The following is a 23,352-nucleotide window of genomic DNA, read 5'->3' as shown; positions in this document are numbered from 1 at the left end:
GTGTAAAGGGTAGAGCTGGGATTCACACTCGGGTCTTGTAACTCTAAAACCAATACTCTGTTTTTTACAATGCTGCTTCTCCCCAAAGTGGGTAAATCTCATTGTCACATTTAAGAAAGAAACTAAAACTGAGAGTTAAAAAAAAAAAACAAAAACAAAACAAAAAAAAAACCACTTTGATCTGGCAACGTACTATGAAAAACAAAACTTGAGTGGGAAAGAAAATATTTATGAGGCAAACATTTTAGCCCCAGACATTCTTAAAACCACTTTCAATAGATGATAGTGGTTAAGACTGAATAATAGTTACCCTAGTGCCGAAGAACGACACACTGGGCCTCTGATGGATCTCGAGTCACTTGTCTTCTCACAGAATGCACTAGACTTGTCTTGGTGGGTTAAGGTGCCCCACGAGGGCAGGACAATTGAAGAGTCCCTAAGAGGTAGAAAGACCATGGGGAGCCTTGTAATTTCATCAGTCACTTCTCTTACCTTCCCTGAGGGAAGGGAACTAGGGTGGGGTGGCTCCTGAGAGGACCTACGTTCCCACACCAACCCAGCATTTTTGACACATTCAGGTTGGAGTTCACTCTGAGTGCAGGGTTCACTTTTATTCTTTGTGGTGGTAGAAATTCAATGCCCTGGGATTTAAACAGCATCAAGAATGTGAGGGGCAGTTACCGAGTATGTTGGAGGTGGGGCCCTTGGGTCACAGGAAGAGACAGCCCTGAAAGGATTGTCTCAATTGCCTGCCTACTTAATCCCTGGCTGAATGGTTATGATGAAACTGTAGGTCAAGACTAAGGGAGAGCTTTTCACTTTCTAAGGTCTGCATTGTGCATATTTCTGCCAACAAGATTTGCTAGTGTAGTCTAACTTGGGGCTATCAAAAGGGGATCAGTTACCTGGAAAATCCTAGGTATCAAAACAGCAGAATGTGCATGTAATCACTGAGCCTAGTCGGTCAATAAAAAGCCATTTATTCAGCACCTACCATGTATCAGACACTGTCCTAAGTGCCGCTCTTGTTAATCCCTGGTTCTGGAAGAGGACCATAACGTTAGGAAGGTGACTTGCAAAGGCAGAAACAGTCCCTGCCTTCGAGGAGCCTATATTCTAAAAGGGAAGCAATATGTGAAAAATTGTACATGCCACCAGCCCCGAAGTCAGGAGGACCCGAGTGCAAATCTGGTCTCAGACCCAACACTTCCTAGCTGTGTGACCCTGGGCAGTTACTTAACACGGAATGCCTCAGGAAAAAAAAAATTGTATGTGCAAGTTATACAGAGTATAAATGAAAGGCAATCCTAGGGCACTGCTAATAAGGGAGACTGGAAAAGCCTTCCCACCGACAGTGGAATAGGAGACAGCCAGGAGGCCCCTGGGAGTGAACAGGGACTGCATTCTTTTTGTGAATGGGCTGGGGGAGGGGGAGAATAGGAGTCAACCAGTAAAAAAAAGGAGAGAGTGGAGACTTGGAATGTTAAATACATCATGAAGGCGGCCAGTGTCACAGGATTCTAGAGTGAATGGAGAGGAGTCAAGTGTAAAAAGGCTGGGAAGACAGGCAAATGTTTGGTTGTGAGGGTTTTAAAAACCAAAAAGGATTTTATATTTGATACTGGAAGTAACAGGGAGCCACTAACTTTATTGAGTTGTGGTTACCAACACACCCACGTCTCCTTCATCTTCAAAAAACTCTCATTTGATCTTCTATCCCCAGTAACTCTCCCGTCTGTCCTTTGTGGCTGAACTCTACTTCCTCCCCTCTCATTCCCTTCTGAACTCTCTACAATTTGCCTCCAGCCGCATCGAGCCTCGAGACTGCTCTCTCCACAGTTAGGAGGGATCTCCAGCCAGATCCAAGTCCGTCTTCAGTCTTCATCTTTCTCGACCTCTTTGTAGCCACTGACCCATCTATCACCCTTCTCTCCTTGGTGCTCTCTTCTCTCTACATCTCTCTACATGCTCTCTTCCGTACATTACATTCTCCTATTCTCCTCTTACCTCTCTGACCCATCTTTCTTTTTTTTTTTAATTTTTTAAAATAATTTTTATAATTATAACATTTTCTTTGACAGTACATATGCATAGGTAATTTTTTTTTACAACATTATCCCTTGTACTCCCTTCTGTTCCAAATTTTCCCCCTCCTTCCCTCCACCCCCTCCCCTAGATGTCAGGCATTCCCATACATATTAAATATCTTATAGTATATCCTAGGTACAATATATATGTGCAGAACCGAATTTTGTTGTTGTTGTTGTTGTTGCAAAGGAAGAATTGTATTCGGAAGGTAAAAATAATCTGGGAAGAAAAACAAAAAAACAAAAACAAAACAGTGCTCACAGTTTACACCCATTTCCCAGTGTTCCATTTCTGGATGTAGCTGATTCTTTCCATCATTGATCAAGTGGAATTGGATTAACTCTTCTCTATGTTGAAGATATCCACTTCCATCAGCATACATCCTCATATAGTATCGTTGTTGAAGTGTATAATGATCCCCTAGTTCTGCTCATTTCACTCAGCATCAGTTGATGTAAGTCTCTCCAGGCCTCTCTGTATTCATCCTGCTGGTCATTTCTTACAGAGCAATAATATTCCATAACCTTCATATACCACAATTTACCCAACCATTCTCCAATAGATGGACATCCATTCAACTTCCAGTTTCTAGCTACTACAAAAAGGGCTGCCACAAACATTTTGGCACATACAGGTCCCTTTCCCCTTCTCAGTATTTCTTTGGGGTATAAGCCCAGTAGTAGTATGGCTGGGTCAAAGGGTATGCACAGTTTGATAACTTTTTGGGCACAATTCCAGATTGCTCTCCAGAATGGTTGGATTCTTTCACAACTCCACCAACAATGCATCAGTGTCTGACCCATCTTTCTCTGTCTGGGTGGTCTTCCAGATCATGGCCACTTACCATGGACGTCCCTTTTCAGGATCCTATTCTCCCTCTATACTATTTTACTTGATGATACCATCAGCTCCAATGGATCCGATTATTATCTTTATACTGATGATTCTCAAATCTCCAACTGGAAATCTAGGAGACATCCTAAATTCAGCATATCCAAAACTGAACTCATTTTCTTTACACCTGTACCCTCTTCTTTCAGACCTCCTTTTTACTGTTGAGGATACCACCATAGGTATCATCTTTAGCTCTTTGATCACTCTTGCTCTTTATATCCAATATACTACCAAGACCCGTTAATTTTATCCTGGTCAGATCTCTTGAATACACCATCCTGCTCCCCATTTTTCTCCTCTGATACTACTAATATTCTACCAGTCTCCCAAGTCCTCATATCCAGATTCTTGCAATAGTCTGCTGATCAATCTGACACAAATCTCTGCCCATTCTAGTCCATCCTCCATTTTGCTGCACTGTGATTTTGATAACACACAGGTCTGATTATGTCACACCCATAAATGGACAAGCACACATGTATGTACACAACCAGTCCCCCCCACCCCACCTCAATAAACTGCAATGGCTCCCTATTTGAGGATCAAAAACAAAATCTGCCTTCATAACCTGCTCCCCAACTACCACTTGAGTCTACTTGTACCATATACCTTCTCTTCTTCCTTCTCATACTCTTCATAGTTAGAGAAACTTTTCCAAATGTTCATATGGACTATTTGTGTCCCACCTGTGGCAGCGTACTCCAAGCTCACATTGGTCTGATCAGTCGCAGTCAGACATACTGTAACTCAACACTACCATAGTAATGTCATTGGGGGGGGGGGGGAAGGGGAAGAGTAATTTTAATAATAGCTTTTTATTTTTCAAAATACATAAAGATGGTTTCAGTATTCACTCTTGCAAAACCTTGTGTTCCATATTTTTCTCTCTACCTCTCTCCTCCCCTAAAGAGCAAGTAATCCCATATATGTTAAACATGTGCAATTCCTCTAAACATATTTCCACATTTATCATGCTGCACAAGAAAAATCAGATCAAAAAGGAAAAAAAAATGAGCAAGCAAACAAAAACAACAAAGGTGAAAATACTGTGTGGTGATCCACATTCAGTTCCCATAGTCCTTTCCCTGGATGCAGATGGCTCTCTTCATCACAAGTCTACTGGAATTGGTCTGAATCACCTCATTGTTTAAAAGAACCATGTCCATCACAGTTGATCATCACATAATCTTGTTGTTGCTGTGTACAACTATTCATAGTGATGTCATTTTGATCCAACTAATCTTACACCCTCTCCTCTTCCTCCCCATACTCTTCAATTCAGTTACACTGGTCTCCTATCTGTATCCCTTGGCTCCATCTCCAGGCTTCCTTGACTTCCTTCGAGACCCAGTTAAAATCTCATTATCTCTCAATCCCTCTTAATTCTAGTTTCTTCCCTCAGTTGATTATTTCCTGTTTATCCTGTATATCATTTATTTGTACAAATTTCTCTTCTCCATCAGAATGCAAATTCCTTGAGGGCAGGGACTAAGTCTGGCCTCTTTTTGTATCTGTAGTGCAGTGCATAGCAAAATGTCACATAGTAGATGCTTAATAAATGCTTATTGAATGACTGACTGATGATGTGGTCAGACCACTGACTTTAAAAAAAATCACCTCCTTTCCATATCATCACCTTTGTAGGAAGTAATATTCCTTTTTTGTCCTGAGGGGGGACAAATAAGATATTGATTTATTTGTCATTTCTGTCAACTAATCCATATTCACTTAAATTCTGTCTCCAGATTGCCAGAAAAGAGGGGAGAATCATACTGACCTCCGGATTGCCATATCACAAGGTAAAATCTCAGTTATTAGGGCTTTCTTATTCCTTGACTTTGTACATACTTGATCTTGAGAAAGGGAAAGCCTTAGCTCTTACCCATGTTTCTGTTCATATTTCCAAAGATGTTTTCCCTGATACCAGCCATATATGTATGAGGTTCTATGGAGATTGATTCAGAGTTGAAAGGGGGATCCCCTAATCTTATTTTCCCCAGAGCCAATTGACTTTGAGTCATGGGCACTTACATTCAGGTGCTCTCCTAGGGCTCTGTATCCATAGAGTTCCTTTGGGTCAAGGATCTCCTTTTTTTTTTTTTTTTAAACACTGTAACCCTTCTTAAATCCTCCCTGTGAGCTGCCAGCTCTCCTCACCTGACACTCTTTAAAGACCCAGTCTCTGCCCTGATCCCTATTGGGCCTGGCACTACTTCTCTAAAAATCAGGAAAAATCACCAACTTGGACCTAGATACAAAGACTGACAACTGAGGATTTTCACAGATTGCTAGAGTGGTGGGATGACCTAGATGACCAAATGTAGCAGCCTGCCCAGAGTAAGGATGCCATCCACGGCCACCAGGTTTCAGAATAGTTTTACCTGTGTGCCACATAGGCCAGACACGGAACCCAGGTCCTCTCTGAATGTCAGGGGAAGGTTGTTCTAAAAAACAAGCCCTACCTGTGGGAGGAAGAAGGATTCTCTTTCCACCAAGCTCAGCTTTGTGTCCCCATGTATCTGTTTTGCAGCTGCAGGCCCAGGTGGGAGAAGGACGGTGCTTCTCTGTAAACTGCTCTGACAAGGCCAAGCAGCAGGCTCTCAGCGTCCTGAAGCACTTCAACGTCCGTGTCACACTCACTGACATCTTCAGCCGCTGCCAGGTAGGCCCTGGGCTCCCAACATCACCTGCTTCATGCTGCATATAAATTGCTATCCTTGTGGTTTCTTCCTGTTCTGGGGCTCTGCGGACCGAAGGGGCGGTGTTTCAGTCAGGCAGGAATAAAATGTTCTCATTCTTAAGTCAGTTTAACAGCACTCAAGTCATCCCTTGAGATCTCTAGGGCGTCATGGAATTCTCCTTCAAAATTTATCAAAGCAAACTAAATTTGAGTCACTTTAACTTGAAAAGCAAACCTATGCACACCATCCTTGGAGCATGTTGGAGGGGTATGGTAAGTCCAGCACACACAGAGAGGCTCATGTCCTTCTTTCAGAAAGGCTTCAAAGTGCTAGGATGATGGGTTAGTGGAAACAGTCAAGTATCAGTAGTAAAACTTCTCTCTTCTCCATTTTGGTTTTTCATTCTCCCCACTCAAAAACATATTAACACATCAAATGTGTCTGGTTTTCTTTTTCTCTCCCTTTTGATTTAAATGTAAGTCAGATGTGATTCTGAATGAGATCGACTAATATCACGTAATTGTATTAAAGAAGTATCATAATGGCAGTGATGAACAGGTAGAGTTTTACAGGAACACCACCTGATTTAAAGGATAGATATTGATATCTAATAATTAAATTGTTACTGTTGCTTTTTAAATGAGTGTTCCTTCATGCAAGTTTGTTTTGAAATAGGGGAAAAAAGATATATGTCTTTAACTTTCTATTTGTTCTGGTCATGACTGTCAAGATTGAATTAGTCAATCTGGAACACAGACTAGAGTAATATTTTAGGCAGATCAATGAACGTTAGCAACTCTATGGCAAGATAAATGGGGAAAAAATTAGAAAGGAATAGCCTGGCTAGGAAGATATCATGCACCATACTTTTGGCCAAGCTCTAGAGTAGAGTCAGGGAGACATTTGTTACTGATGTATTCTGTAGCCATGGGTCCGTTGTCAGTAAGTTTTATTTATTTATTTATTTATTTATTATTTTTAATCACACATAGGTATCTGCTCTGAAGAATGGTACAGGCATGCTAAAGTGATATTTCTAGTTCATTGTATCAAAATATTATTAGTAAGAGTACAGAACTAGAACATAGAATATAAGTCAAGAGAGGCCTTAAAGAATGGGTCATCATAGAAAATCCCTCATCTGTAAAGAACATCCTGGCATATTAGGGATTGGGTTGACAATAGGAAGAAAAAGGGAATTGAGGGATTTCTCCTACTACTAGAAGAAACAAAAAGTGTACTTTTAGTAAATACTGTTTTACATCTTCTGCTTGACATCTAAAACTTTGAGTTTGTGACTTCATTAAAATTCAAATCCTGTTAAAAACAAAAAAAATTTTAAATTTAATAGCAAGCTTCTTTTTACTTCCCAGGTTTGAACTCATTTCTCTGTGTGTCCATTGTGGAGCTCAGATTTGTGTTTTTTCCTGCTGAATGAGTCGTGGTCCCCCCAAAACTTCTCTCTCTTGCTCTCCTCTTTTATCTGACTTTGTTTATTAGAGGATAAGATCCTCAGCTGAACTTAATTCTTTATATTGATAGGGTTGATTTCTCTTTTGAAGCTTCTAAAAATCTTTGGCCACAGCATGATTTAAAGTAAATGAAAGGAGGCAGCCTGATGGAAAAACTCAAGAACTGACAAGGTTCACTTTGAAATTGAGATTACAGAGCTTTGTCCATGTTTCTAACTGAGCTTTACCATCTTTGAAAACTAAGAGGGAAAAAATCTCTGCCCGGAACAGCCCTCCCGGGGACACTAATGCATGCAGAGCCGAAATGTCACCCAAGTCCATGTGATGGGGGGAAGTGGGTACCACTCTGACCATGTGAAAAGTGCTCCACTGGGGGCACCACGTGAGCAGCTTTGAAGTCAGCCTGGGAACTCGGGCCATATTGGTGGGTGATTAGTAAGAGAGATCCCTCGAGCTGTCGATTAGGTTGGAAATGAGCCTGTCTCTTGAAAGCCTCTGTGCCCACAGTATGCTCAGCAGGCTTGGGCTCCTTTCATGTGGCTGTAACGTCAATGCAGATGGAGCTGAGAACTCACAGCTCTCGCCTTTCTCACTCACGGAGGAAGGAGGAAGGAGCACGAGAGCCTGGCCTCCTCCCCCATGCAATCAGAGCCCAGGTTGGGTTGTGGGCCGGCTGGGTGGGGTGCCCAAAATAAGAAACTTCCTAAGATAAGCGACCTCATTCATTCCTTTATGTAGACGGACCTAGAGATTGGGAGCCTGAAGGAGCCCATGGGGCCCTAGCCAGAACAAGACCCTGCCATCTTTAAACAGCATACATAACATGCTATTCTTTGCTCATAAGGGCCCTTTTAGGGGCCTGGGATCTCTTTCATACTTTGCATTCGTTTTGCCTTTAACCTGTGTTATTGTTTTTAGTCTCTTTGTGGTCAGAGAGGAGGCATATCATTGAATCTGTGGCTGACATTTGTCATAACATCACTGGGGATGAGCTATAAAGTCAAAGGCACGCAAACTTGTGCGTGCCTTTAGCAGCGTTTCCTGACCTCCAGGCTCTGCCATCCATGTAGCCTGAGGTTTGATTGGGGGGGTCATTCTTCATATGCGGAAGGTAGTGTCCCTGTGATGATCTTTTTCTTTAAATCTTGTGTTCCCTCTGCACCTACCCCACCCTTCCCCATCCCCTACCCTGCTCAGCCCAGGCTCTTTGAAGCACCCCTGTGGCTTCTCTTTCCCAACATCCTGTGAGTTAGTTTCCCTTCCACATTGCAGAGGCTGCCCCTGATTCCTTGGAGGAGCCCCGGAAGCACCCTCTGCTTTTCGAGCTATTCCTTTATCTCCTATACATCTCCTAAGCATCATAATTGCTGTATGGAGATCCGAGTTGATTACTAGAAGTCTTGATAATAAGATAAGAGTTTTTTACCACTTCTTTTGTGGTAGAAATGTTCCCAAGCCTATGAGGTATTGTAAGCAGGCCTGTGCTCTCTGGCTTTTGCTTCCTCTTCATCTGCTCTCCCCACCCCTACCTCCAATCCCAAAAGGGGAGATGAGGAGGAGTCGTTACTTACCCTTTAGACCTAGCTTTGACTTTAGGTTCTGGATTAATCAAATTTTCTCATCCAAGCACAAAGGACAAAGTTTCATGATCAGATGTGTAGTTTGTAAATATGGTTATTCCTTGACCTCTATTTGCCATGTAGCCTCTCCAATCAAATGGCTTTTGATAGGCAGAATGGCTTAGCATATATGTAGATAGACAATTTGGCCCTAATCATGCACTGCCTCCTACTACAATAATTATTTTGTCTGAAACTTTTCCAGAGTTTGGTCTAAGAAAAACAGTTTGGTTATATCCGGGGTGGGGGGTGGGGGGTTATTCCTCTTAAAAAGACATGAATATATGTCTATACGGAAGCATAGTTAGAGTTGAACTCTTGGGGGACTTAGGCAGCAGGGGTTATAAAGACAAAAATCACAGATCAGGGAGCGAGGGTAATTGCATAGTGGTTTTATCAGGTTATCTCTGGGCTGGGCTGTTTTTCAGAAGGGGTATCAAGTTTGGTCACTGGGCTGGGGGTCAACGTGAGCCAGTCTGAGTTGGTTCAGTAGCATAGCAGAGGGAGTTCAGCAAGGGTTCAGCAAGGGAATAATACAAGGAATTTCTGATACATTCAGCTTAAGGAATGCTCAGTCAGCTTATGGAATGCTCAGCCTGGCCTCCTCTGGATCCTAGGGAGCTCGAGCAAATCAAGATGGTTAGTAAAAATCTTCAACTGCCTCAATTCCACAATCATTTGTTTGTTCTTTCAGCCAGCAAGGTGATGCCCTGGAATCAAGAAGACCTGAGATCAGATTTGGCCAGATACTTAGTGACTATGTGACCCTGCACAAGCCACTTAACTTTGCTTCACTTTCCTCATCTGTATAGTGGGGATAATGGCACTTCCCTCCCAGTTTTTGGGAGGATCAAATGAGAAAATTTCTAAAGTGCTCAGCACACTGCCTTTAAATGCTTGTTCCCTGCTTCCTTCCCCCTCACCCTTACAGCATAACTAGGAAACATTTGCTGCTAATGAAAGATTCCAGCCATATTTGAATAAATCCTTGATCTTGTTGATGTGAGTGTAGCCTACAGTAGTGCAAATTGGAGCCCCATCCATGGCTTCCCAGTTTCCGCAGTTCTTTGTTTTTCCATGGCTATCCCCCCCAGCCTGAAATCCTCTCCCTCCTCAACCTTGGGTTCTTGCCTTTCTCTGACTGTTTTCAGGATGCAGCTGAAATCTTTCCTTCTGCAACAAATCTTTCCCAGTCTGCCTTCAGGCTTTCTCTCTGAGATTATTTCTAATTTATCTTGTCCATATCTTGTTTTTACATAGTTGTTTGCATGTTGCTTCCTTCTTTGACAGAGCAAAGCAGGAACCAGTTTGGTTTTTTGCCTTTTCTTTGTAGTCTCGGTGCTTAGCTCATTGCCTGGTACATAATGAGTGTTTAATAAATCCTTCTTGACTTGAAGAGGTTCTAGTAAGGTCAGAATGCTTTCTAGGCATAAGGGAAAAGCATAGAGACAGGAGGGGATAGAGTTCTGTGAGTGAGAAGCAGCTCAAAGATGGGGAGTGTGGAGACAGGGTCTCGTGTTAGAAGGTAGAGCCAGGTTGAAATGACAGAGGCATGCTAGCCATCTTCCTTTTATTCATTTAATATTTTATGGATATAAGCCCAGCATTTAATCTGTTCATCCTTCTCTCACTACAAGACAATCCTGTCTTCCTTTCCAGCCATGTGTCTTTGATGATATATTTTATGCCGCTTCTTTTGCACAAGTCATTTTTTAAAAATATTCTGCAGTTCATTAGTACCCATTGCACTTTTCAGCACCTGCAATTTTGATGTTCTAAAGCTGATTTTTCCCTAACTTCTCTAACATCATCAAAAGAATACCTATTACACAGTTGGGCTTTTGAGATTATTTTAAAAGCACTATGTAATTTCTTGGGTGTTTGCTTAGCTCTTATTCAATCCTAGGCCCAGTTTAGTATCTTTCTGCAGTGCCTATCCAAGACATTTGAGATTATTGGCTGTTCACTCAATCTGTACAATAGACATCTTTATCAACTTGGTTTTTCCTGTGTTGACTGATAAGAGCTAGCTCATGAATAACTGTAGGTTTCATTGAGGAGATGATCCTGTACTGCTGTAGTGTGGTATACTGTTTTTCAAAATATCAACGACCAGAGTTACCATGTCACATTCAGGAAGACCAGCAAAAAAGAGGAAAGCCAGAAAGGCCACGGCTGGAGGTCAAGAGCTGAAAGAATAGCATGAAAATTCATTTATGATTTTCAGATTTCCTTCACAGCCTCAGCCTCACCTCCTGTCACTTCTCAGCATGTTCGTTTCTGGGCAAGAACATCTGCACACCATCCCACGTACCTGACATCTCATCTCCACCTTTGTGTCTGCTCATGTGTTCTCCCAGCTGGATGAAAGCCCCCTCCCCCTCCTCTTTGCCAGCCCCTCTTCCTCCTGTCCTTCCAAACTGTTCTCTAAATTCCTCTCCTCCAGGAAACATTTCCTAATTCTTCCCACCTGGCTGGGATTTTGTTTTTCACCACATCCCCTAAGCATTCAGTTCCAAAAGTTCTACTTTTCCAACAGATGTTTCAGTGACTGCAGCTTTGGGAATTAGACCCAGCTATCATGAAAGGGTTTACAGGAGGCATGAAGCAAGATCTCAACCCCTGCAAGTCTTCAATCCCAGCCCCCAAATCAGCAAGCTGTCCTTGTAATTTACCTCTATCTTCCTCAAATTTGTGATCTTTCTGATTCTCAGGAATGAGCTTTTCCTGCCTTAGAGAGGGGGAGATGATTGTCTCCTTATAGAAATTCTTGTTTCTTCTTAAAGCGGTAGACTCAGTAACTGAGATCAGAGATAACCCTGCCTTATCCAGTTTGAGGGTTTGCAGGTGCTGGGGAATATAGACTTTTTTAATGACCAGATAATATAGATATGCATGTGCCTCTTTCTATCTCCCTGTCTGTCTCTGTCATTCTCTTTGACTCATCCCAAGAGCCTATGAGGGAGCAAGGGAGCATTTGTCCTATACTCTGAGCTCTATAACCTGGCCTTGGGTTCCAACCCCTGGCCGTCATCATCTGGACTCAGATTCTGCTCCTTGGGATGCAGCTGCCCGAGAGAGGCCTGGAGACTGCTCTCCTAGCCTCTGAGGAAGGAAAATGGCCATACAGCTCTTACTCCGTGAGCCACATTGTCAGATTACTTCTCATGTCTCACATGCCATGGTTTGGCCACTGGTTCCTCTGAGTTCCCAGCACAAAACACAAACTGCTGTTTTTGTCTGTCTCCTTAGGATTTCACAGGGCCCCAAAATTGCCTGGCTGGTCCCAATTCTCACCAGCAGGCCTATCAGAGACTTCCTCGTTCCCACAGACTGTGTACTTGACTGCCAAGATTTCAGTATCTTCAGAAATCCAGTGGAGCATGAAGGTCATAGTCAGGGAAGACTGAGAGCCTGGGATTTTTCCCCCTCTCACCAGCTCAGGGACGATGGCTCTCTTTCCTTGCTAGTAACTGTTTTCACAGGGTTAGCATGAAGTTTGTCTTTTGCCCAGACTAGGGCATGCCAGGCACGGAGATGTTGCAATGTGGCCAGCCCTTGTCTGGAAGACTGTTTGTGTGCTGTGCTCCCTGCAGCATCAGGATCTCTCCCGGAGATGTTTGTCACTTAGCCAGGTTGACAAGCACATTGTGCATTCCAGCTTTCTTTCATACATCTGTGTTTTCTCTTTTTTCACTTCTAGCCTATAGGTATGTTTTCAGCTCTTCAGAAAGAACATGTGTTATTTATGCTAGTTCTTAAAGTGTAAGACTGTTGACACTGTGCTGGCTACTAAGATCCAACTGTTTTTGGCTTACAGAGAAGATTCTGCTATTTTACTACAAAACCTGCAGCTCTTTAGGGTTCTGAAGTTTGTTTTGCATAAACAACCCAAGCGTGATATTTTGTGACTGTATCTTCTGATCTGCTCCAATTCCTTCTTGCCTTAATCCCTGATCCTTTCACAGTTCCTTGCCTGTGAAGAGATGTGCAGAGAGTAGGACTATTTCTTTGGTAACATTTTCCCATGGCACCCAACATACTGAGACATTACTAGCTTGGGATGAACAGGACTTTGCCCCAGGGCACTGACACCTGGAGGAGGGCAGACTTCCTCCCCAAAGTTGACTGCTGCCCTGGTTCTCCCTGATTGCCTCTGGCAGGCAAATACATAAGTACACATAGAGCCTGTCTTGATAGCTGACCTCCCTTCCCTCCACCAAGGATGAGGGTTTATGTTCTCTGCAGAGTAGAGCCCTTCTAGCACAAGCACACCCAAAGTGATGGGACTGCTCTGTGTTCGGCTGTTCCTACGTCACCTCCAACTGAATTTCCCCAGGTGTAGTTCTTGCTAATTATGCCTCTGCCGGCACACTCAGAATGTACGTTTGGATATGTATAAAACTCACTTAAAATGTAATTCTCACATAAAGGCTTCTTTAGATAGAAACATAATTTTCTCTTTTGGCCATTATGCTTCTTATAGTTTCTGTGTTCCAGGAATGAATGGAAACTTCATACTTGAATGAGATCTGGAGCTTTACCACTGGAAAGAAAAAGTCAGTAAACAAACTAAACAAATGAAGATTTGTTAGGGAAAAGAAATAGGCAGATAGGAAGTAAATTGTGATGAGACACTGAGAAGCCTCGAGCAAGATCTTGTTGGAGAGGGGAACAGAGAATACATGGGCCAGTGTGATAGTAAACCTCCTTAGCAGGAGCTCTCACAGTCAGCCAGAAAGCATTTATTAAGCACCTGCTATGTGCCAGGTACTGATCTAAGCTCTGGGAAGATAAAGACCAAAAAAGCCCCTGCTCTCAGAAAGGAGAGACAGCATGCAAACAACTCTGTACAAACAAGATGAATGGAAGATAATCTCAAAGCTCTAGTTTAAAGACAGACCTGAGGAAAGCTTCTTGCAGAAGGGGGAACACCAAGGATTCCAGGGCAGGGAGGAAGCAGAGATGAGGAGGGAGGAGATTTTAAGCATGGGAAATTGTTGGTGCTCAAGAAGCAGTGAAGAGGCTTATGTCACTAGATTGCAATGTATGTGAATGTATAGGAAGACTGGAAAGGTAAGAAGGAGCCAGGTTCTGAAGGACTTTAAAGTCAAACAGGAATTGTGTAATTGTGGAGATCAGTTTGACAGCTGAGTGAAGGATGGATTGGAATAGGAGGACACTTGTCAGGAAGACCAATCAGGAGGCAACCACAATAATCTAGGTTTGAATGAGGTGGGAACAGTGTCAGAGGAGTTATTGGGGGGGGAGGAGAAGTTGAGGAAGATGCCTAGTTCTGAACCTGGGGGACAGGAAGGATGTTGGTGCCCTCCAGAGTTCCAGGGAAGTTAGCAGGGAGTGTGAAGGTGAGAAGAGAGCCTAAGCACTGTCTTCTGCACTCCTCTTGTTTTACAGGGGATGGGACAGGGTCCTAGAGAAGTCAACTGACTTGCCCCTGGGAGTAGTAATCAGGAAAAGCTTGAGCTGGGAAAGGTCATTGTCGGGGGTGCACATCAAAGTTAATATTTTCAGGTTCTACTTCTGCTTCTTATACTTAAAATATTCTTTCTTGCCAACTTGTTCTTATCAGACTGCCAGTGGTCAGGAAGCATCTGCTGCCTTCTCATTGCAGAGCGTGCCCTGCCGGACTAGGCAGTGGAGATGTCACCCTTGCTCAGTCCATCTTATGATACCCACTGATGGGGCAGAGGGCAGCCTGTCTCGATGCCCTTTGTAGAATTCCCGTGGACATGGAGACTAACTGACAGTGCATTCGTCTTCCCCTTCCCTTCTCTCTGCCCCATCCCCCAAGCCCACATCTTTTCTGATCCTCAGAACCCATTGGATCACATTACAAATAATGCCGTAAACTCCACATTTATAAGGCAGCACTCTGTGCTTCATAAGCCTGCTTCCAAACCCTCACAGCACTGACTGCCAAGGACTTACTTCTGCATTAACTGAACTGCCTTTCCACAGTGCTGATTGCTTACACCTGTGACTACTGTGCTTGGCACTAGTTCCCCTTATTTCTACTTTAGTACAGGGATCCTCTTCCTCCAGTACTTTCAGGATCTGTGATTTCCTCAGCAGTGATGACTTCTGTGACAGATTCCATCCCTTGGGTGCCTTAGCAGTAAGCAGCCTTCACAAGCTGATGCCATATGGAAAAGAGAGCCGTCTCATCCGGTGGCTGAGCTTCTGATGGGAAGGGCCCTAGGAGGGACAAGCGTACAGTGCTCTGTGACCTCAGGCCTCCCCTGCAGCTTCGCTGCTTCTGACATGACATGGAGGATTTGGGAGAAGGACGTGGCTAAGAATGGTCAAGCTAATACCTCTTCCCAAGCATCTTCACTATGATGCTTCACATACCAAAATGGCAGCAGATACAGTAAGTTAGCTTAGGAGATCCATTCAGCATTTTCTTACATTTGATGCATATCAAGTTTGTAAAACAAAACAAAATCACCTCCTGTGTCTTTTTGCTGTTGTTTCCTTCACTGGTATTTGTACCAACCAACCAACCCACCAACTAAAAACAGATTTGGTAGGAGAGAGGCATCTGTGGAAGAAGTCAGAATCAAGTCATAGAAAAAGGCCTCGTGGTTCAGTAGAAAGAATATTGGATTTGAGATGAAAAGACATGGATTCAAATTCTGCTTTGACAATTACTAGCTGTGTGAACCTGATCAGTTTTTCTGTGCCTTAGTTTATTATCTGTAAAATATAGAGATAGTTTATTATCTGTAAAATATAGAGATGATAATGCTTAGAGTATCTCCTTCAGGGGGAGTTAGATTTGGAAAGACCTTAAAAATTATCTTCATTTTACTTGTAAGGAAGCTGATAGGATTGGAGTTTTAGTAATTTGCTCAAGGTTACACTGATGGTATCAAAATTAAAACTCGGGTCTTCCACATCCAGTTTGTAAATAGTTCTCTTAATGTGACTTGTTATCATTATTATTGGATAGAGGCTTTTTTTTTTTAAACCATAAAAGGTAATGTGAGACAGCTGTGCACAGCTCTGGTTGTGATGATCTGAGGAGGGGCATATGTACCAGAAGTCCCTGATTGATATATCCATGATGTAAGGCTTCAAGAGTTTGCAAACAAGAGCCAATATCCTGGGCTTTGTTTGGACCCTCTTCTCTTCTCCTGCACTTGGCAATCTCATCAGCTCCTGTGGATTTAATTTCCAGCCCTGTGGTGATCCATCTTAAATCTTCCTACCTTGCTCTAAACTTTCTACTGACTTCAATTTCTCATCCCAGCTACCTATAGGGCATGTCAAACAAGTTGTCTAGGAGACATCCCACACTCAATATGTGTAAAACTAAACTCATCTTTCCTCTGCCCATCCAAAATTTCATTTTATTGTCAAAAACACCACCATTTCTCTCAGTCCCTTAGGCTCACAACTCAGGAGACATCCTGGATTCTTACTTCATATCCTGTTGCCACACTGTTGCCAAGGGCCATCAACTTCACCTTTGCAACAGCTTTTACATATTCCCCCTTCTCTCCTCTGACCCTATTAACCATTAACCTCATCACTTCACACCTGGACTATTGCCATAACCTGCTTGTTGGTCTTCTTGGTACAAGCCTCTTCCCAGTCCATTCTTGTCTCAGCTATCAAAATGGTTTTCCTAAAGTGCATATATACCTCTTACTCAATAAATTCCAGTGCCTCCCTCCAGGAAGACAGGATCAAATACAGAATGCTATTTGGTATTTAGAGCCCTTCATAACCTAGCTCCCTTTCTACCTTTTCAATTTTCTTAAATCTAATACCACTCCCATATACTCTTTTTCCCTCAGTTTATTTTAATTTTCTTTTTAAAATTTTTATTTATTTTAAACTCAAACACAAAAAGACAAAACAAAAACATTTATGTGTACACAGCACAACATAAAAATAGGATTCAAATAAAATCATAATCTCTTATTTCATTACTTTTTTTTTAATAAACTATGCAATAAACACCACACATAATTTTCAAAACTATCCGGCCTTTCTGCGTTCTTCTAAATTTTTTTCCATTCTTTTCTGTGTACTTTTTATTTTTTTTCTCCCTATTTCCCCACTCTGCCTTAGAGAAGGTTACAATTAGACACTGTGTGTGTGTGTGTGTGTGTGTGTGTGTGTGTGTGTGTGTGTGTGTGTGTGTGTAAAAGCATACTATACATACTTCTGTTTATCAATTCTTTTTCTGGAGGTGGATAACACTTTCCTTCATAAGTCCTTTGTAGTTTAATACTCAAAATGACCTAGTTATTCAAAGTTGTTCTTAGAATAACAATACTGCTGTTACTATATACAACATGTTCTCTTGGTTTTGCTTATTTCACTCTTCATTATTTCATGCAAGTCTTTCCATGTTTTTCTAACATCAATCAGTTCATCATCTCTTATAGCACAGTAGCACATCATCACAATCATATACCACGATTTGTTTAGCCACTGTGTAATTAGATAGGCATCTCTTAATTTCTTATCCTTTGCCACTACAAAGAGAACTGCTATAAATATTTTAGAACATATAAGTTCTGTTCCTTTTTCCTTAATCACTTGGTGAAAGAGACCTAATAGTGGCATTGCTGAATCAAAGGATATTTACAATTTTACAGCTCTTTAGATATAATTCCATATTGTTTTCCAAAATGGTTGGATCAATTCACAGTTCTACCAACAGTGAATTAGTATCTCAATTTTTCCAAATCCCCTCCAATTTTTGTTTCTTTCCCCTTCTTTTATTTTAGCCAATCTGATAGGTATAAGATGATATCTCAAAGTTGTTTTAATTTATATTTCACTAATGAACAATGATTCTGAACATTTTTATATGACTATATATAGTTTTGATTTCTTCAAAAAAAACTGCCCATTCAAATCATTTGACCATTTACCAGTTGAGGAATGACTCATTCTTTTAAATTTGACAAAATTCTTTACAAATTTGAGATAAAAGACCTTTATCAGAGAAACTTTTCCCCAGTTTTCTGCTTTCCTTCTAATCTTGGCTACATTGGTTTTATTTGTACAAACTCTAATTTAATGTAAATCTGATTTATCCATTTTACACCTCGCAATGCTCTCTTGGTTTATTCCTAAATGAATCTCCTATCCATCAATATGATAAGTGATGTGTTCCTTCTTCTTCTAATTTTCTTGTGATATCTCCCTTTATATCTAGGTTATATATTCATTTTGACTTTAGTCTTGTAAATGAGGTAAGAAAATGGTCTGTGTCAATTTCTGCCAGACTGCTTTCCAGTTTCCCAACAATTTTTATCAACAAATGAATTCCTATCCCAAAAGCTTCAATCTTTATGTTTGTCAAATACTATAGGTTACTATAGTTACTTGCTACTGTATATTGTTTGTGCGCTTTCACTGATCTACCTTTCTATTTCTTAGCTAATACCAGATAGTTATGATAATTACTACTTTATAGTACAGTTTTAGAGCTATTACTGCTAAATCTTCTTCCTTTATTTTTTCATTAATTCCTTTTATTCTTGACCTTTTGTTTTTCTAAATGAACTTTATTATCATTTTTCCTAGCTCAGCAAAATAATTTTTTTGGTAATTTAATTGGAATAGCATTGAATAGATAGATTAGATTAAATTGTCATTTTTAATATATTGGGTCTGCCTGCCCATGAACAATTAATATTTTTCCAATTATTTAATTCTGACTTTATTTGTATAAAAAGTTTTTTAGAAATATATTCATATAGTTAATTTTGGTAGGTATACTTCCTGGTATTTTATACTGTCTACAATTTTTAAAATGGAATATCTCTTACTATTTCTTTTTGCAGAATTTTGTTGGTGATATATAGAAAGGCTGATGATTTGGGGAGGTATTTAGTTTTATATCCTGGTACTTTACTAAAATTATTGATTATTTCATCTAACTTTTTAGTTGAATTTTTAGAATTTTCCAAGTATATCATCAAATCATCTGTAAAAAGAAATAGTTTTGTTATTTCATTGCCCATTCTGATTCTCTAAAATATACTCTTAAATCTAAACATTTGCCTCCTTGCTATTCCTTGAATAAGATTCTCCATCTCTTAACCTCAGGCATTTTCAGTGTTTGTCTCCCTTTCCTAGAATCTCCCCCCCCCTTCCTCATCTCTGCTTCCTGCAAGTTCCAACTAAAATCCCATCTTTTACAGGAAGCCTTTCCCAACTTCTCTTAACTTTAGTGCCTTTTCTCTGATAATTATTTCCTTTTTATCTAACTTATTTATATGTGCCTGCTGTCCCCCATATTATATTTTGAGGTCCTTGAGAACAGGTACTGTCTTTTTCCTGTCTTTGTATCCCCAGTACTTAACAATAGTGCCTGGCATGTAGTAGGTCCTTAATAAATGCTTATTGATTGACTAACTTTTGAAAACATACTAGATTTTCATTCATTTTGTTTTTTGGTTTACTCAGGCTCTTCTGTTTGTTTTAGCATCTTTTAAGACTGTTTAGGTTGATTACATGACTAAATTATTATATTCATCTTTAAGAAGAGAAACAACTGCCTTGCCTTTATTTTTCTTTGTATTTTCTTTGACTTTTAACTCTTACTAGTCAATACAGTAAGATTGACCCCACATTTTAACTGCCACACTAAATTTTGTACCCAAGAAATAATCTCTGATTTCCCATGATTACATGTGATTATCTAGCCAAAACATATCCCAACAACCAGAAAGAGAGTGTAGGCGTTTGAGCTAAAATGGAAATCTGAAAGGTCAGCTCATGTTACGTGAGGATCATAATGTTATTTTTAAGAGTTTCTTTGGTTCACATGAAACTTCATTTCTCAAACTGTCCTGCACTAAGAATAAAATTATGACAACTTCTTCATCCCCAAAATGTCCTAGTCTCCATGGCATGCTGACAGAATTCTTTAGGACTGGGATGATTTCACTGTCACAAGGGCACCCCATGGAATCTACTGTCTATTTAGGAAGTGTTCAGGTCAATAGGGTCATCTTTATTGTTAGAAATAGACATTCCCTAGGCACTTTTATGTTAGCAAAGGCTCCTTAGGATGTTACTTATTAATTTCAGTGTGAATGGCCCAAGAGCATAGATTGCTGTGACTAACTGTGACTCTCTGCTGGTACTCAGGAGATAGTTCAATTTAACAAATGCTTTTTACGTTCCTGCTATATGTAAGGCATTGGAAAAGTTGAGAGTGATAGCCAGTGGCATGTCATGTCAAAATTTATAATGGAAAAATGTTTATATCAGTATCACAGTTCCCAACTGGCATAGTGACCAACATAACACAGGGCTAACTATCTTGACACCTTTCTTTACTAAAATTTTCAGCTTAGCTCACCAGAGGTTCTCCTCTCTTCTCTCCATGCTCATTCCCTTTGAAAATGTATTTTTATTTTTACAATGAATATCAGTGGAAGTTCTCAAAAAAAAAAAAAAAAAAAAGAATTGTAGACTATTAGCAATCATATGAAAGAACACTCCAAATTACTAATAAGAGAAATGCAAATCAAAACAAACCTGAGGTTTCACTTCACACTTACCAAGTTAACACAGATAATAAAAGTCGTAGATAGACAATATTGGAAGATTTGTGAAATAACAAAGACAACAAGAATATAAATGGAAAGTACAAGGTCAAAAGAATAGAAACTAGATGTTCATATTTAACCTACATTGTATTGCTTGGGGAGGGGAGCAGAGAGGGAGAAATATTTGGAACACAAGGTTTTGCAAAGGTGAATGAACTATCTTTGCTTATATTTGGAAAAATAAAATACTGTTGAAAGAAAGAAAAAAGAAACTGCAAGTTACAAAATTATTTTTTAAAAACACAAGCTTAGTTGCAAAGAAGAGACATGAAAAGAGATCACTCCTGTTCCTTTGCAGAGGTTAGGGAGCATGAGTTGGAGCACTAGGTGTAATTACCATTTTCTTGTGGGGCTTTTTTAATGTGTTGATTTGTTTTGCTGATTTTTAAATTTTTTCCTTTTTAAAAATATTATTTCTTATAAGGAATGGCTATTTGGGAAAAGAGAAGAAGAAAGATACAGAAGGAAATTTAGGTATTGTGAAACCAAAAGATAGCAATAAAAAATTTTTTTTGAAACAACTAGAAAATAAATGCAGTGGGAAAATAAATTTACTTTACTGAAACTCACCTTACAGCCAGCTTAGATAGAATTAATTTCATAAAGTGAGGAATGACTTTGCACAAACATATTTGTCCATATTAGGGAAGAAACTGATGGCATCAAAATGAAAGTATTCCATCTGACATAATAGATACTTGATATGTTTTTGTTGAATTGAAAAGCAAATAATTCATCTCTAAGAAATCCTCAGAATTTTCCCTAGGAACAAAATCATATTCTTGAAAATGATTTTCTTTACTATTGATGTTGTTATTTTTTTTTAACAATAGCTTTTTATTTTTCAAAATACATGTAGAGATAGTTTTCAACATTCATCCTTGTGATATTATGTTAGGATCCACATTCAGTCCCCATAGTCCTGACCCTGAATGCAGATGGCTCTCTCCATCACAAATCTATTGGAATTGGCCTGAATCACCACAATGTTGAGAAGAGCCAAGTCCATCACAGTTGCTCATCACATAATTTTGTTGCTGTGTACAATGTTGAAAATTATTTTCACAAGCAACAAATAAAGAGAAAACAGCATTTTGGAAATTGAAGTAGCTGGTTTTAAAGCAGAAATTTCAGTGTTTCTGAACTGAGGGGTGAGAGGAATAGCACCAAAAAAGAGGGGGGGGAAGCAGTTCTTTATAAACTGGCCCATTGTCTCTCCTTCCTCCCCATTCTATATCTCAAAATTCTGAAGAGATCACCTAGAAAAATCCAAGACCCACCTTTCAAGGCTAGCTGGAGATCCTCATAAGCTTAGTGACCATGACCACTGCTTTGTGAGAAAATAGGCTTCTGGAGAATGGGGACTTGTTTTCCTTATCTTATAGGTCTCCTAATTTAATAGATTTTTAATAAATATTTAAAATGTAAATGAATTCATCAATGAATGCATTAATGAAAGAAGAATTAATGAATTAGTGATGACTCTTGTCTAGATTAGTGAAAACCAGAACACTCCTAGTTCTGTGAATTTGTTTCACCTGGTCTTGGAGAGCAGGTCATTCATAATTAACAGAAACAGCAACATTAGAAAAAGAGAAAGCCCCCGAGCTCAGGGGAGGGGTTCACCTTGATTGTCTCTTTGGTTTCAGAAGTTCTTATCTCAGATTACTTGGTGGAAAGAAACAGTTATGCAAAGCATCATCTGGTATATTGGATTTCTTACAGGTGATCAGTGAGGTGTGAACTTGAAAGATTATACTCAGAAAAAAAAATCAACTCTGAGCTTGTGTGTAGATGTGGTACAGAGAATCCGGATGATTAACTCAGTTCACTCACTACTGGAAGATAGATTATGGCAACAGAGGGCCTCTTTGCAAAGAAGGAAATGGAAGGATTTGACTGAGTACTCTGTGCTGGGCATTATTAATAACAATAGTAACAACCAGCATTTATATAGTGCTTTAAGTTTGCAAAGTACCTTACAATAGTTTGTCATTTGATCCTCACAGCCACCCTGTAGGTGGATGCTATTATTTTCCCTGCTTTAGGGATGAGAAGTTAAATGACTTGTCCAGAATCTCACACCTAGTGCTGAAGCAGGATTTGAATCATGTTTTCCTGGGACTTTCTCATGATTTAAACTTATGACTTCATGTGACCATGAGCTGATATTAATATATCATTAGGAGAGATGCTTCTCCACCCTCCTCTCATGAGGAGGGCAGGCTAGCCCAGCTTCCTAGGCCTAGATGACCTCAATTTAATTCAATTAAGTTCAACAGTATATTAATTTTTTACTGTGCACAGGTTATTATACCAGATACTGAGAACACAAAACTGAAAAAAACGATAGTATCTTTCCTCAAGGAGCTCACAGACTTCTGGGAACAGTATACATTATGAGCATAGCTGCATATGATATGATGTGATAGGAGCGAACCAGTCATACAAAGGGCTTTGGGAAAAAAGGAGGGGAGAATTCCTACTGGAGAGATCAAGGCAGATTTCATGGAGAAGGTGCTACCTGAGGTTAGCTGAAAGGAGTTGTAACAAGTGGAAATGAAGATGCCTGCATTACAGGCTTCAGGTCAATCTACTCAGAATGCATGAAGACCATAGGTAAGAGGTTGCAGTGGTGAACACTGAGTGTGGTCCAGTCACTTGGGAACATTGAATATATGAAAGGGATTGGTTTGAACTCAAAACTTGGCTTCACATGGTGAAAGGCCTGAAATATCAGGCTACGGAGTTTCTATTTTATCCCACAGATCAGCATTATCTAAATTTTTGAGCACACATTCCCATCACATATATATATGTATCAGTGTCTATGTACATATATACATATATAGGTAGTTATAAGCTTAAGTGTATGTATGTACTATCATATTAATCTAATTTATATATTACAAAGAACACAAAATAGTCATTTTAAAAAGAAATAATGTTTGAATAAATGAAATTTTAAAATTTTTATTGATCAGTACTACAA

The 23,352-nt window shown here is 40.0% G+C and overlaps 1 protein-coding gene across 6 annotated transcripts in view; it reads left to right on the top strand.

Moving 5' to 3' along the window:
- EXD3 (exonuclease 3'-5' domain containing 3) overlaps nucleotides 1-23,352 on the top strand; it is a 407,975-nt gene that overhangs the window by 244,759 nt on the left and 139,864 nt on the right. For all 6 annotated transcript variants that reach the window (XM_074289063.1, XM_074289062.1, XM_074289065.1 and 3 more), the window contains 2 exons: nucleotides 4,728-4,781; nucleotides 5,513-5,644. In XM_074289063.1, the coding sequence (XP_074145164.1) occupies nucleotides 4,728-4,781; nucleotides 5,513-5,644 (186 nt within the window). The remainder of the gene's footprint in view (nucleotides 1-4,727; nucleotides 4,782-5,512; nucleotides 5,645-23,352) is intronic.

The sequence above is a fragment of the Sminthopsis crassicaudata genome, chromosome 2 (assembly GCF_048593235.1).
Source record: "Sminthopsis crassicaudata isolate SCR6 chromosome 2, ASM4859323v1, whole genome shotgun sequence".
Classification (NCBI taxonomy): Eukaryota; Metazoa; Chordata; class Mammalia; order Dasyuromorphia; family Dasyuridae; genus Sminthopsis; species Sminthopsis crassicaudata.
This window is presented reverse-complemented; position numbering and strand designations above follow the sequence as displayed.